Here is a 17326-nt window from a genome sequence, read left to right on the forward strand (position 1 = left end):
TTTTTTTTCTTAAGTCTTTTTACTTTGGTCATTCGTACATTTCTTTCCTTTTTCATAGAATCAGATATCAACTCTCAAATTGATGAGCCACCTTCTGTCATTATTTCTCAATGTTCCAATATAATCTTCTCCATCTGGACATTTTCAAAGATCCCGGCTTTCAATGTGGCCCTGTGTTGTTCATCAAATGGCACAATTCACACAGGGGACTAACTGTCCAGGCTGTTCCCTGCACAGAATGTAGTTCTGAAAAGAGTGAATACAGTTTTATCTATTTTAACCCTCGCTGCTCAGGTGGGAAGTCATTTAGGATCTGTAATAACATATTAATGGGTAAGTTCTGATGAATTTTATTGTAGTTAGCCATTTCATGGGCAAACAGAATTTTTACCTGAACAACCAACTTCTAGCAGTAGCATGTAAGTTTGAGATTTAATATTTTAAATCACTGCGGCCACCTTTTAGTGAAAACAGTATTTATCAGTTGTGAGGTGTTTGTTTGTTTGTTTGTTTTTTCTCCATGATTACCAACAATAATGTCTTCTGGTACAATAATCTGATATTCCAGAAACCATGAAATAAATCTACACTTATGTAGATATGAAAACTTTCCCAAGCCCTATTATGCTTTTTAGAATAAGCTCTTATTTTTTCCCTCCTTTTCCCACTATTTTTCAGAGGTTGGGGAAGGTGGTATTCTCATCAAGGAAGATCATACCTCTTTAAAGAACATAAACCTTTGCAGTGATAAAGGCATAAGACCATTTTACTGCTGATCTAAAAACTATTTTGAAAAAAAAATGTCTAATGATAATTCTAAAGGGCTCTGATTATATTTCAGAGAGAGATACAATTAACCACTTGGATATTCAGTATAATCATAATCTGACAGAAATCCCAATGAAAAAGTCATCAGCTATAGGAATTCAATTTCATTGTGTTGCTTACATAGTAAGTAGATAACCAGAAATAAATAATGTATAATATATTAATATTCTTGACATTCCAGCTTTAATTTTTCACTGAGATATTCTCACAAATGGGCATTTATTTCAAATATTATATATACTAAAAACTTTAAAGGAATGAATGAAAGGAAAAATATAAAAACACCATGACAATGAAAACCAAGAGGAAATTTGAATAATTAAGCTTTATGTATTTTTGAAACTTTTCCATAACTAAATATGCTTTTTAAGACAATTTATAAACTTGTCAAATATCGTTCTCTAATTTCTTACATAATTTATAATAGGAGATTGATTAGAAAATGTAAAATAGGAAATAAATCCAAAACATAACAAATTCAGAAAAATATCATTTTTAATTGATTAATAGAATCACAATATGTTTTTAAAAATACCGCTGATAAATGCTGATCATTCACAACTATTTTATAATTAATAAACATCTCTATTAAAATAATAAATATCAATTAATTCACCTACCAGATTTGCAATGATATAATGGTAACCTTTAACATGTTTTCCAATGGTAATAACCTAACAAAGATAAAGAAACCATTATTTAATAAATGCAAATAACATAAATGTAAAATTATTGATGTTATGGCCCAAATGAGAAAAACAATAGAAGTTTATCTACTATGTTTTTTGATATTCTATGAGGAGTCATATTTGACAAGATATAATTATCACAACAGTGACTATTTCTCTCAGAAAAAGGTAACAATACATTTTAGTGCTTTATCATCACTTCTTTCAAAAAGTCAATAACTAAACAGACATAATTACCTCAGTTTTGTCAATAGTGAAAATAAGATCACAAGATCTTAAGAAATATAAAACTAAAAACATGTATGAATCCATAATAAGCCATAGTTTTCTTCCTACAAAAGCTATTTTTTCATTAAACCCTTAAACAACTGAAACCAACATCTGAGATTTTATATTCACACACTGACACGCAAATTTATAGTAGTACACACATTTAAAAAATATTAATAAGTATATAAAAGAATTCTTACATGAATCTATAAAATAATATTCCCATCTTAAGAATCTTGAAATGCTTATAATTTAGTTCCAATGAACATTATTTCCAGCTCGAGGCAGCAAAGTATCAGAGAAGCTAATATTTCTCCACAAATCTAAGTCAAAAATTAATGGTGAGATACACATATCATGGAACAAGTGGTCATTTTGGTAATGCTCACGTCAGTTTGGGATATTACTGAATCAATGTGACTTTTCACTGACCTGTATATCAACTAAAGAGAGTTGAATTTGGTAAAATGGTCATGTGGTAGTCCTAGCACTTAGGTATGAAAACGAAATTTTTATTTTTAAGAAAAGTGTCACATCAATGGAAAGCATGAAATACCTGGGCTATAGACAAACATTCAAATCATTAGCATATTTGCCTAATTAAACTGTTTTGGTGGCTTCCCATTGCTTCCACCATTAAGAGACAAAATCCTTAATTTATGCTGAGAAGTCCAATGATCTTGCAAGCTTCTCCAGGCTTTTACCACTCTTTACACTGGAGCCTCGTCGGCCCTGTTTTTCAGTAATTTTGTGCACAAAAGGGCTTCTTTCCATCACCTCAGGGCTTTATATATTCTGTTTCCTCTGCTAGGAAAGCTCTTTCCACTTCGTATCATTTGTCTTATTAATGCTACAAGCACAAGGAATCTCAACCCAATGTTACCTCCTGGGAGAAGACTTCTCTGACCTTCTCTTATCCTGGACAAAGTCAGGTACTCCAAAGCAATGCATTTAGTTAAAGAACAAGGGCAAAATCCGAGGAAGGATTCCACCAAATATCCCTTTGAGGTTAAGTGATAGCTAGTTGGAAGAGAGTTAGGGCTTGTATTATTTTTAACCCATTTTTAGGTAAACTAAATCACCTTTTTCAAGAAAATGAACCCTCTGTATTGAAGGAACAGATGTCCTTCTGGATGAAAAATATATTAATTAGCATCACTTGAATTGAGTTGATTGTGTCCCTCACATACCCTACTGACATCTGTTGATTCTGCTTACTGTTCATTCTACTTTCTGACTCATGCATGTCTTTCTTCTGGGAACAACAACAACAGAACATTGTATAAACGGTGCTACCAGTAGCCCTTACTTGAGTTAAGTGTTCCCTGGGAGAAAGCGGGGAGATACGACAATTCACTAACTCTACCCATAAATGGGAATTAGTGCTGGTCATACTAACTCACATTTTTGCTTTACAGTAATCATTAGCATTGCACTAACAATAGCAAATTTATATTGATTTCTCAATGTTTCTAATGGATCAGTTCTTTCCCATCTAACCACAACTAGAAATAAATAACTCTGAGGTTTTATTGAATGATAAAACATGCATAATCAACAAAGTGATTCTTTCTAACTTTAAGCTATTATGAAATAAAGTTTCAGCAATTCTGTTCTCCTATAAGTATTAATAGAGTGAATAAGTAAACAGTGTTTCCTTTTCTTGAAATGGACTTCAACCTCACTTTTTGCTTGGTAAACTGTTTTCCCCAAAGGCCTTCCATGATCTCCTAGTCTAAATTTTTTCTGTCGTTTTTTTCATAACATCCTGTTCTCATGTGTCAGATATACCATTATCATACTTAATTAATGCATTAATTAATTAATTAATATACCATTATTATACTTAATTAATGCATTAATTTCTGTAAATATATCATAAATATTTACCTTAACAGGGTTTTGACTGTTTTGCTTAACATTACTTTCTTGGATCTACACGGTGCCTGTCTGGCAAACATTAGAAAATCAAGGAAATGTATTGAATGAGTAAATGAAGGAACCCAAGCCAGACACAAGCTGCCAGTATGTGCATGAACCCTTCATTGATCCTCCTACCACTGTTAAGATAGTTTTTCTCTTCCAGGCTCTTCAACCACATTGTTGTATAAATTGTAATACTCTAATATGACAAGTAAAATTGGTCTTCATCTCTAAACAATAAGTTCATGGGGTACAAACACCACTCTTTCTTTTTTTTTTTAAGTTCGAGAGAGAAAAGAGAGAGAGAGAAAGGGAGAGAGAGTGGTGGGGGAGGGACAGAGAGAGAGGGAGAGAGAGAGAATCCCATGCAGGCTCCACACTGCCAGCACAGAGCCTGATGTGGGACTTGATCCCACGGACTATGAGATCATGTTCTGAGCTGCAGTCGAATGCTTATTAGCCTACTGAGCCACCCAGGTGCCCCAAGTTACCACTCTTTCTTCCTTCTTTCGTCTCTCATTCTAGACACAGAGGATGTCTGAAATAAATGTTTGCTGAATGATGCAATCAACCACTGTACACACTCATTTAATACATTCAAAAGTGTCTTACGAAAACACAAATAAAATGCATGTGCAAAATCTCTGTACATTTTGAACGGATGTCCATACAGACATGTATTTAATCATCATATATTTGTTTCAAAACATTACATTCTATGTATTTCCAATTTCTCTTATAGTTTCTCTCTTCTAGTTTTAGAAATAATTATTTTCAAAACGGCTTTCACCAACATTTAATATGATGAGTCATGAATACATAAATTCTTTAAACAAAAGACTAATGACTATTATTAAAATTCAGTTTTAATGAGAATCTCCTATGAAATTCAAATGAGTTATTGAAGTTCACATTTGAACAAGAGGCCTTCGGGTTAAAAACAACCCTAACTTCATCTCCTGAGACAGGAACCAAGACTTTTCTACTGAAATGTTCACCTCTCTGGCATATAACATTTAGCCCTTTCTCATAACAAGTTAGTTTTATCCAGTTATTTAATATTTTATGTGAGATCCATTTTGTATGTCTTAGGGCCTGTGTTATTACATATCAATTAAGGCTTCGTCAACATTTATGTTTTCAAAATGCTTTGTGTTATACAAATTAGTGAATCTAATTGTCTCCTCAAAGGCTGAAAGGGCCAAGAAATGCATGCTTAACTGCATGTTTTTCTTCCAATCCTATATTATCCCTAGAAGCTACTACACACACACACACACACACACACACACACACACACACACACCTACAAGTTAGGAAAAGCAGATATCCAGTGAAGCAAACCTTAACTTAGTAAATTATGATGCTGCTTCCGTTGCTTCAGCAACATCCCTGGTCACTTACCTTATCTATGTGATACAGTGGATTTTATTTTTATCAGTAGGATATTACTGTACGGCTGTCTTATCCCCCCAAAAAATCTTAAATGGAATCAAGGTGGTGTGGTAATAAGCACAGATAAAACATCCTTATGTACGGTAAACTTCTCAAACAGCAAACACAGACTGAATATGACTCTCCTACATATTTTAATTTCATAGATTAATAGTTTTATGGTGATATAAAATCTACCTACTAGGAGGAAAAACATGATTCCTGGAAAAACATATACACACTTTTTCTGAAGACAAACACCCATCCAGACAACAATATAGACTTAATGTTCCATACTGCACTCTAATGATTGAAGTACTCCATGTTTTGCCAAAGAATTCATGAACTACTCACTTTTCCCTTTGAACCCAGCCTCAATTTCACTTAATGTGGCTATTTCTTTATGCCTAAAAAGTTCAACAAGTTAAATTTTAATTTTCCAACTAAAAATATCAAAGTTTAAGGTAATGCTTATCATATAAAGCATAAGAGTCAGGAATTACATATTGAATATATTTAATGATTAGTATGATGTGTCAGCATTATTGAAGACCATCTGCTATTGCTAACTGAAGCCGGAGATAATTTAATTGATGATCCCTGCTGCATCCTACATAAACCATAAAGTAAAAACTGCTGTTCAAGCACCTCACACAAATACTCATTGCAAATGCTGACATTGCACGCACATTCTATATTTGGTGCCATTAGAAAACAGAGCAGAGCCAACCTGGTCTACAATGTCGTTTACTTTATCCCGTTCACAGTCCAGGATGACACGCCGTTCCTTTTTTAACTCCAGATCTTGAAAAAGTGATCGGTACGTCTCATCTTTCTTGTCATTGTTAATATTTCCCACATTGATAGCAGTCACCTGCCATTTCTTCTCAGCAGCGGAGTCCAGCACTGCCTGCAGCGTTGATAAGCCTAGGAAGGCAAAGAAAAATGATGACCAATAAAGATACTTAAATAACTCAGAATTATGTTGTGAAATCGACGGCGGATATATTTTTAAGGCTGCTATTTTCGTCAACCGAAGGGATGTTGACTCCTCTAAAAAGCTACATCTACGATCTTTATCAACATTGACTTATTTCCACTTCACATCAGAAACTCTTTTATCTACATGCTATTGTTCTGATGGAAAGAGTTTTGGAGGGATAAATAGTCTCCCCTTCTTTCAGCTCTCTCAGCTGTCTTCTGGTGCTACTAAAGAGTAATGTCTGTGATACCTTTGGTTAAAGTGAAATACAAAGACAGAGCACACATTTCTTTCTCTTACAGAATGGAAAAGACTGTTCCGTTACGTATGATGTTCTATCATTTCCAATTAACATCCTTGAGGAGGTCGTAACACTTTCAGGGAGACAAATCTACATGAGCCTCTGTGAGCACAGGAGCAAATAATCTCGAGGAGGCTGTCATGTCTCCCAATCAGCAGTTTCTTCTCCTCAGCCTCTGTTATATCGGTTTTTTGTTGTTGTTATTGTTATTGGGACTGATCCCATAGGGATTAAAATGTTCACCTATCAACCAGATGGTAGCAGTTGGTTTTCTAACACAGACTTGTTACATTTACTTAATTTCCCAAACTATGAGACCAGTTTCATATTTAGTAGTAATTTTGCTTATTGCATCATACGACCGAGAAAATGTTATTTTTATTTTTCATTGTTTGTACATTACCTCAATTTGTGAATTTATTGCCTAAAGTTAAATCTGCAGCTTAGCACTTGGAAAAGCAGTACATAAACTTGTCTTCCACATCACTCCAGCTCTTCACGGCCAACCTAAATGCATCATTTCTATTAATAGTTTAATGAACAACACAGAATCTGGACTCCAAAAAGAATTCAGGGCTTATCACATCATCTTCCTGATTCCAGAAAGAACTGCATCTTTCTCAGAAGAATGCTGATTCCTTTTTACCCATAAAATGTGAGACTTACCTAATGTGCTCTATAAATTTTATTCATGTACTAAACTTTAATTAAATCCATTTACTATGGCAAAAATAAATGTATTCTAAATGTTAAAACCTATAGGGGCACCTGGGTGGCTCAGCTGGTTAAGCGTCTGACTACTTCAGCTGAGGTTATGATCTCATGATATGTGAGTTCCAGCCCCACATCGGGCTTGCTGCTGTCAGTGTGGAGCCCACTTCAGATCCTCTCTCTCTCTCTCCCTCACTCTCTCTCTCTGCCCCTCCCCCACTCATGTGCTCACTCTCTCCTTCACTTTCTCTCTCTGTTTCTCAAAAATAAATAAATAAAAATGTTTTTATAAAAATAAAAAATAAATTAAAAAAAACATATTAAATGTTAAAACTATAGTACCTGGAAAACATCATTAAAACTCTCACTGCCTAAACACCAGCCAAGCGTACCTAAGATTAGCCTAGAACACCTTGTGATACAAAATGCAAGGAAGCCCTCCCAAACTACCAGCATTGTGTCAAAGGACTCAGGAGCCAATGTAATAAAGATCACTTTAAGTAAAGATGAGGCAATCTGGGTATCAATAAGAATAATAACTGCAAAAGACTTTTAAATACATAAAATATTTTAAATCCATGAATTCTTAATGATATGCAAACATCTAAACTACCAAAACTGAAACAGGAAGAAATAGAAAACTTGAACAGACTGATGACCAGCAAAGAAATTGAGTAAGTGACATTTAAATATATATCTAAATATCTGGTTGTCTTTGAGGGATACTAGGAGCTGACTTATTATTCTGAAATTGGTAAATAAAGGAAGAGAAACATGCATTTTTTTTTTTTTTGCTCTTCCTATATGAACTATACTCAGGATAATAATTAATTAAGACAGGTTTTCCTTTTTGGAAAGCCTCCAGCTAATAAATGATGAAGGTATATAGATTTAGAATTATGACCATGTTGTACACGTAGTGAATCAATGAATCAAGGTTACGATCATTAACTGTTGCTAACAACACACAAAAAGAGATGAACAGAAGTTATATGTCTCTAACTAGGAATATTCAAACCATCTGTGGAGTATTCCTGCCAAAAAAGTGAACGTGAGTCTTATCAAGCTTCTAGATCTACCCAGCAATCCATAAGGAATATACAGCAGAGTAATACACTAAATATCATAATGTCGGCAACCATCAAATTGAAACTCTACATTATGTTACAAATCACTTAAGAGATATATTAAACAATTGGGGGATATGGACCTCATTTTTATCTTCATTCAAATAACCTATGGGAAAAATAGATGATGATATTAATGAATTACTGTTAATCTGTCTGCATATGCCAATGATATTGTGGTTATGTTGAAAACAAGAGAATTCTTTCAAAATACAAACTGAAATATGTACAGATGAAATGACATGATGTCCGGTATTGGTTCCAAAATAATTGTGAAGGGCAAAAGGATATAGATAAAACAGGATTCCTTGTATATTGGTCATTAACATAGCCGAGTTAAGAGTGCCTGGGGTCGGGGCACCTGGGTGGCTCAGATGGTTAAGCGTCCGACTTCAGCTTAGATCACGATCTCACAGTATGTGAATTCAGGCCCCACGTTGGGCTCTGTGCTGACAACTCAGCGCCTGGAGCCCGCTTTGGATTCTGTGTCTCCCTTTCTCTCTGCTCCTCCCCTGCTCACATTCTGTCTCTCTCTCCTTCAAAACCAAAAAACATTCCAAAAAAATAAAAATAAAAAAAGAGTCTTTGGGTGTCTTCTTTTATTCACTCTATTTTTTATTTAAAATATTTCATTATGAAAATTGAAAATAATTTATTTTTATTTCAAATTGGAAAATTGAGCCATAAATTGAACTTAAAGTGAATTTCAGATTTTTGGCAAAACAACAATAAGTTTCCTCTGTCTAGTCTTATCTGAAGGGATAATTTAAACAAAAGACCACATTCCTTGTAAAAAAAAATCGATTAATGGCAAAACTTCTTTAAAAACTTCATGGGTCACCCATGATTTCCATTCACCATAAATACATTAACTCTTTCCATGATATAATTCAAACCCTCTTCCTGTTTTTCATCATCAGTGAAGACAGAGCATACAGCTGGTCATCATGATCAATTCAACAGATTTCAAAGTGCTTGAAAACAGTTATTAAATCTATCCAGTCTTCTGAGTAGGAAAAAAAGATAATTCTCTAAACCTCTTCTATCTCAGCCCTACTTTTCCACATTTCAATCTTCACGCAACTAACTCTTCCTTGTTACCTCTTAAAAATGTTATATGCATGGATGATGTTCAATATGCTATCCATATATTATCACATAGCACTTGCAAGTGGGATTCCTTACTTCTAAGCAATAAATTATTCATTTTGTTTTTATTTAATCATGAAATTTACCACATACTGAAATTTCAAGTGCTTGATATTCTGTTCCATCTCTCAATATATAAATAACAATTTGTAAATGGGTTTCAAGTGATATATCTATACCTAACATGTATTGGCAGATCATGTCAAAGAATATGGAGATGACATATAAAATTAATAAGAATGTATTTAAAGAAATTGTTGAGTTTTCAACTCATTCATTCTATGTGTCTAAAGTAACTCACAGTTAGTGTGGATCTTCTGCTTTCAAAACTCTCAGAATTAATATTTGGTAACCTATGAAGCCTAGAAACATACATCCATTAAGAAGCTAAATAGCTCAAGTCGTGCAATATAAGATTTGATTATTTTAGTGTCATCATAAGACAATGAATAATATTAAGCCATCTCCTAGCGACAGCCAGAAGTAACTCATAATCCATGACATGGTCTGACTCATGATTTGAGGAGATTTTTAGATTTGTTTACTCAGTAATAGTAACTGATCTCTCGATCTCTCAACGTGACCTGTGTCTTCCCTACAACTAAGAGTTTTGCATTAATTCTGATTACTTGTAAATTAACAGATCAATTTAAAATTTAAAAATCACCGAAAATACATGTGACAACTATGGAGATGAAATGAATCTCTTCAAACCTAACACAAATTCATGTGCTTGGTCTCTTGATACCATATTCTAATTAGGGGAAAAACTATTACTTGAGGTAATAAATGACTTTTCCCTTCCACACAAACTACCATAAAACTATCTATAAATACCTCTATCCCTTAATCAGAATATAAACTTGTATGGACAGTGGGAATTCTATATAAATATCGTTTTATTTAAAGTTATTCTACTCTAATATCTATATCATAACAGGATATTTGAATTATAGCAGAGACTGATTTCTGAATTACTCAGAACAAAGAAAACTTGAGATATACAGTTGTTTATCTACAAATAGGAAAAAAAAAAGAAAATTAATATTCCTGTTAATAAATATATTGAAACTATGTTCTAAAGCATCTCAAGAATATTATAAGGGTCTAAAATTAAGTTCTAAGTTCTATAAATTCTCCAGACTTTTGACTAAAATAAAGAATGGCTAGACTATGTTTGGTTAAATTACATAACTTCTTTTGCCTAATTGTTATGAGACTAGTTATAGTTGTATAACCTATTTGTAAGCCGACAATCTCCCTAAAACTCTACCAAAGTATTACTATCAGTGCTTCACAGTTTCATCTTGAGCTAGTGTTAATAATACTATGACAGAATTATAGAAAAGCCATCAGCCTGAAGACAGGGAAAGTTTAAGTGTTTTAGTTTGCACATTAGTGGGTAGAATTAAAAATGATTACTGCAAATAGGTATATTTCATACAGACTATTTCTTTCTTCTTAAAAACATTTTCTTTTTTCCATTTAAAATTCACTGTCCTGATTCATCTTTCAGGCACAGAGATTAATATTTATGATAACTAAATCATGGCAGCATGCCTAGGCCAGATTAGATTAATATACATTTCCCTCATTGACTTTCTCAGGAACATCTGAAAAGAAATTTATAATTTTATTCTATGCATGATTTCTTCTTGGAACTGGAATCAAAGTGCCTTCCCTTCAGGGAACGAATAGTGTGGCTCAAAATCAAAATCAAGACCTAAAGATATAAAGCATTAGTTGTGGTTTTACTTACTGTGAATAGGAAGGTGTTAACTTCTTACCTTATTGACACTGAACTAATAAATTAAAAAAAAAAACACCACATTTCGACTGAGGTCTTGGTTCAAATTTAATACAAATATATCCAAAGATGAAACTATATTTAATGTATCACCACAGGTAAGCCCATTACTGTATAGTTCAAACTGCATTGAAGATCCATCTACTGACTGTCTATGAAGTAATAACATGCAGCTTTTAGGACGAGCACTGGGTCATCAAGGAGTGGCAGGCTCCTGCCTGGATAAATAGAAGACACCAGCAGTCCTAAAACGTCACGAGTGCCAAATGAACATTCCAGCACTCTTCTCGTGGGCAAGCTTGAAATAGTCAGAGATGACCCCTACGAAGGCTAGGATGCATCTATGTTCTTCCTCATTAATAATTGGGATGTGGACTCTTGGGCATGTTGCTCAGTATTTTGATGGAAGGTTGGACACAGGAAGGGTGTAAGTGGCCGTCTTAGTTAACCGCAGTGCAATGAACAAAGCACAGAACATTTTAATTTTTTTTTTCATCCAGTTCATATTCGGGGCAGAATGTTCGGCGGCTATTATCATGCTTGGGCCCTACGCTGCTTAAAAGAACATCAATTAATATATTTAGAAATTAAAATTTACCAGTATGCTTACTTAATTCTAGACTCTTAGAAAAGTAATTATTAAAAATTGGAAAAAAACTTCAGCTCAGGTCATGATCTCGCGGTTCGTGAGTTCGAGCCCCGCGTCAGGCTCTGTGCTGACAACTCAGAGCCTGGGGCCTGCTTTGGATACTGTGTCCCCCTCTCTCTCTGCTCCTCCCCCACTCACACTCTGTCTCTCTCTCACAAATAAGTAAACATTAAAAATTTTTTTAATTGGAAAAAACCTGAATGCCAACAAATTGGACAACCTAAAAGAAATGGATAAATTCCTAGAAACATATAAACTACCAAAACGAAAACAGGAAGAAACAGAAAATTTGAACAGATTGATAACCAGCAAAGAAATTGAGTCAGTAATCAAAAAATTCCCAAACAACAAAAGCCCAGGAGAAGATGGCCTCACAGGTGAATTCTACCAAACATTTAAAGAAGAGTTAATACCTAATCTTCTCAAACTATTTGAAAAAGAGAGAGGGAAGAAAAACTTCCAAATTCATTCTATGGGGCCAGAAATACCCTGATACCAAAACCAGATAACGACACCACCAAAAAGAGAACTACAGGCCAATATTCCTGCTGAACATACAAACAAAAATTCTCAATAAAATATTAGCAAACTGAATTCAACAATGCATTAAAAAAAAACATTCACCACAACTAAGTGGGATTTATTCCTGAATTGCAGGAGTGGCTCAATATTCACAAATTAGTCAATATAATACATCACATAAATAAGAGAAAGGGTTAAGAACCATATGATCATTTCAATAGATGAGGAAAACACGCTTGACAAAGTATAACATCCATTCCTGATTAAAAACTCTGAACAAAATAGGTTTAGAGGGAACATACCTCAACATAATAAAGGCCATCTATGAAAAACTCACAGCCAGCATCATCCTTAAGGGGGAGAAACTGAGAGCCTTTCCCCTAGGTCATGAACAAGACAAGGCTATCCACTCACCACTTTTATTCAACAGAGTACTGGAGTCCCAGCCACAACAATCAAACAACAAAAAGAAATAAAATGCATCCAAATTGGTAAGGAAGAATTAAAATGTTCACTATATTAACTATACTAACATAGATACTAACACGATACCAACACGATACCAACACAATACTAACATAGAAAACATAAAAGATTCCACCAAAAGACTGCTAGAATTGATAAACGGATTTAGTAAGTTGCAGGATACAAAATCAATGTATGGAAATCTCTTTCATTTCTATACATCAATAATGAAACAGCAGAAAGAGACATTTAAAAAACAATGCCATTTACAATTGCACCCCAAATAATAAGATATCCAGGAATAAACCTAACCAAAGAGGTGACAAACCTATTCTCTGATAACTCTAAAACGCTGATGAAAGAAACTGAAGATGATAGAAAGAAATGGAAAGGCATCCTATGCTTATGGATTAGAAAAGCAAATATTGTTAAAATGTCTATACTACCCAAAGCAATCTACACATTTAATTCAATCCTTATCAAAATACCGACAGCATTTTTCACAGAACTACAACAAATAATCATAAAATCTGTAAGGAACCACAAAAGACCCCGAATTTCCAAAACAATCTTGAAAAAGAAATGCAAAGTTGGAGGCATCACAATTCCGGACTTCAAATTATATTACAAAGCTGTAGTATTCAAATTATATTACAAAGCTGTAATAATCAAAACAGTATGACAGTGTCACAAAAACAGACACATAGATCAATAGAACAGAATAGAACATCCAGAAAGGACCCACACTTACGTGGTCAATTAATCTTTCACAGAGCAGGAAAGAATATCTAATCGGTAAAAGACAGTCTCTTCAACAATGGTGTTGGGAAGACCGGACGGCAATATGCAAAAAATGAAAACGGATGGCTTTCTTACACCACACACAAAAATAAATTCAAAATCGATTAAAGATCGAAATTTGAGACCTGAAACCATGAAAATCCTAGAAGAGAACACAGGCAGCAACTTCTTTGACATTGGCTGTAGCAACTTATTTCTAGATATGTCTCCTGAGGCAAGGGAAACAAAAGCAAAAATAAACTATTGGCACTACATCCAAAGCTTCTGCTTTTGCATAGGTTAATTATTTCTGCAAAGGAGATAATTAACAAAACTAAAAGACAACCTACAGAATAGGAGAAGATATCTGCAGATGACATATCTGATAAAAGGTTAGTACCCAGAATATATAAATAACTTATGAAACTCAACACTCAAAATACAAAAATAATCCCATTATTTGTAACATGAACACCTAAAATACAAATAATCCAATTATTTGTAGCTTGAACAGACAGTTCTCCAAAGAACACATACAGATGGCCAACAAATACATGAAAAGATTCTCACCATCACTCATCACCAGGGAAATGCAAATCAAAACTACAATAAGATATTACCTCACACCTGTCAGAATGGCTAAAATCAACAACACAAGAAACAACATACATTGGCAAGGATGTGGAGAAAAAGGAACCCTCGTGCACTGTTGATGGGAATATAAACTGGTGTAGCCACAGTGGAAAACAGAATGGAGGTTCCTCAAAAATAAAAAAAATAAATAAAAAAATAGAACTACCTTATGATCCAGCAATGGCCATACTGGGTATTTACCCGAATGATACAAAAACACTAATTCAAAGGGATACATGCACCCCTACATTTATAGCCGCATCGTTTATAATAGCCAAGATATGGAAGCAGCCTGAATGTCCGTTGATTGGTGAATGAGTAAAAAAGATGTGGTATGTATACACAAAGAATGAAATCTTGCCATTTGCAGCAACGTGGATGGATCTGGAGATTATAATGCTAAGCAAAACAAGTCAGAGAAAGAAAAATACCATATGATTTCACTCACACGTGGAATTTAAGAAAACAACACAAACAAGCTTGAGGGAAAAATGTGTGTGATAGAGAGAGAGATAGCGAGCGCGTGCAAAAGAAACACATTCCTAACTACAGAGAACAAACTGATGGTTAGCAGAGGGGAGGTGAGTGGGGAGATGGGTTAGAGGATGGGGATTAAGGAGGGTACTTGCTATGAGGAGCACCAGGTGTTGTATGGAAGTATTGATTTGCTACACTGTACACCTGAAACTAATATAACACTGTATGCTAACTACCTGGAATTCAAATTAGACTTTAAAAACTTCAGAGAAAAAAACCCTTTATAATCCAGGAAGTAGAGAGACTGCCACATCAAGGACAGACCAAATTATCTGAAATTGGAGCATGTAGAGCTATATTGAGAGATGAAACCATGGAATCTATTTTTAAAGCATGCATAGTATGGATAAAGGGAACAAAGGTGCATTCTCATATCACATAACACTAAAGAAGAAGGCATTTCCTTGAAGTATATGAGAAATGGGTTAAGGATCGAAGGAAAGGAACCCAGTCGCACGATGACTGCATGAATGAACTTTTTTAAGATGTAATATGATGGCAAAGCTATGAAAATTAAGACAGTCTAAGAAAAAAAATCAGCAAAATCCCATTTCATTGATCCAAGTAAAACACTGTAAAGGTCGAGTTTTTGCCAGTATTTTGAGTCTTACACATTAATCTCTGAAAATAGTTTCAGATCCAGTGTAATACTCTTCTATTAAAATGGGAGCAGCTATTTGATAACACCTCAAACATGTGTCCATACAGCCATTCTGTCCTTAATATTGTATTAAGGACAGTGATATTGTAACCAATATTCTTTTCTCCATGGATGAACTTAAACTCCTATCAAGTTATGTATAGGAATATGTAAATGGTATTACCTCATCACTTCATTTTCATAACTTGATATTATGAATTTCATAACTTGGTATTATTACCTCATCACTTCATTTTCATTGAGTATTTCCAAAGTAAGTACTAATAAAGTCACTCAAAATGTCTTGGGTTCCTTTCACAAGTATATAAACTCAGCCATCTTCACCTGATCATTTCCCAAAGCCTCAGTATCTCTCTTCAAATACTAGAGTTTCTCTTTTTCTATCCGTGGCAGGCGTTGTCTAACATGAGTTTTCTCAAAAGTTCGGTTTCACCTAGAGGGAGTCACAGTGAGGGTGAAGTATGGCCCTGAAGTAAAAATGCCACCTTCAACCTTGTCAAACAGTGAAGAGAATTCGTCTTCTGATCCTTCAATTTAGCAGATGAGAATCAGTTTCTAATATCATCTCAAACTTACAATACACAGACGCTTGGGGCGCCTGGGTGCCTCAGTTGGTTCAGCACCCAACTTCAGCTCAGGTCATGATCTCACACTGCGTGAGCTTGAGCCCCACATTGGGCTCTCTGCTGTGAGCACAGAGCCTGCTTCAGATCCTCTGTCCCGCTCTCTCTCTGCCCATTCCCTACTGGCACTCTCTCTCTCTAAAGTAAGTAAGTAAGTAAGCAAGCAAGCAAGTAAATGATTAATTAATTAATTAAAAAAATACACAGATGCTTGACTTATTCACTTATTCATTCTATTTATTGACTGTCAGCTCTGTTCCAGTATTGTCTCAAGCCCCGTGTGTACAATTACAAGCTATACACCCAGTGGAATGGTTACTGCCTGGACATTGCCTTCCTGGGGTTTACACCCAGAGCCAAATAAATGACAATGCTTGGCCTGTGTGACTAAAACAGTCCCTGGAACATAGTAGGGGCTCAGTAGCAGTTTTTGAGTGAAAGAATGAATACTACTATTAATTATAAATTGTGACATGTATTATGTAGGAAAAGAAGAGACTTCTTTGAGAGAGAATAACTAGGAGATCACGCTATAGAAATGCTACCTCTATAGACTAAGACACCAAGGAGGAGAAAGAACTAGAGCTGTGTGCAGAGATTTGAGGCGAGAGAGTGTGGTTTGGTGCATGTGGAGACAGTGAAAGAAGGTTAGTTAGACAGATTTAACTCGGTGAGTGAGCAGGATAAATTGCCAGGAATCAGACCTTAATTAAAGCCATGTTTAATGTTAAAGTCAACTGTGTCTTCATTTTAATGAGAAGCATTTTAAGCAAAGGAGTGATGAGGTCAGAAAAGCATTGGAAAGCATTTACATGTTCCAGCTACTTTGTGGAAAATGGATTAAAGAGAAACAGGTGTGGAAATGGGGAGGCTGAGAAAATGAACCCATGCTGGTGGCCTGGCCTGGAGTGAAGACAATGAAAAAGAGTGTCCAGAGAGAGAATATATTTGGGTGGCAGAAATTACAGCAACAGGATGCAAGGGTGAAAGAGGTATTCAGAATACTCCCGGATGGCAGGCTAGTTTTATTAACATAACAGAGTGCTTAAGGAGTTGGCAGAGAGCAACAGGGAAGACCATGAATAAGGTCAGTTTTGTAAGACCTTTTATCACATTAATAAGAAGTATGCTTCCGAATCATCCAGCACATTGCAATCCATATTTTCTCTAAATGGTTGTTTCAGTTTTTCATTCCTCAGAGGAATAGCTAAGCTCTCCCTTCTCAAAGCAGGGGG

The 17326-nt window shown here is 34.8% G+C and overlaps 1 protein-coding gene across 5 annotated transcripts in view; it reads right to left on the bottom strand.

Annotated features, from left to right (window-relative positions):
- Nucleotides 1-17326, bottom strand: part of GRIA2 (glutamate ionotropic receptor AMPA type subunit 2) — a 159272-nt gene that overhangs the window by 58709 nt on the left and 83237 nt on the right. For all 5 annotated transcript variants that reach the window (XM_015084768.3, XM_053216802.1, XM_053216803.1 and 2 more), the window contains exons 4-5: nucleotides 5875-6071; nucleotides 1449-1502 (exon numbers count right to left, since the gene is read on the bottom strand). In XM_015084768.3, the coding sequence (XP_014940254.1) occupies nucleotides 1449-1502; nucleotides 5875-6071 (251 nt within the window). The remainder of the gene's footprint in view (nucleotides 1-1448; nucleotides 1503-5874; nucleotides 6072-17326) is intronic.

This window comes from Acinonyx jubatus, chromosome B1, assembly GCF_027475565.1.
Source record: "Acinonyx jubatus isolate Ajub_Pintada_27869175 chromosome B1, VMU_Ajub_asm_v1.0, whole genome shotgun sequence".
Classification (NCBI taxonomy): domain Eukaryota; kingdom Metazoa; phylum Chordata; class Mammalia; order Carnivora; family Felidae; genus Acinonyx; species Acinonyx jubatus.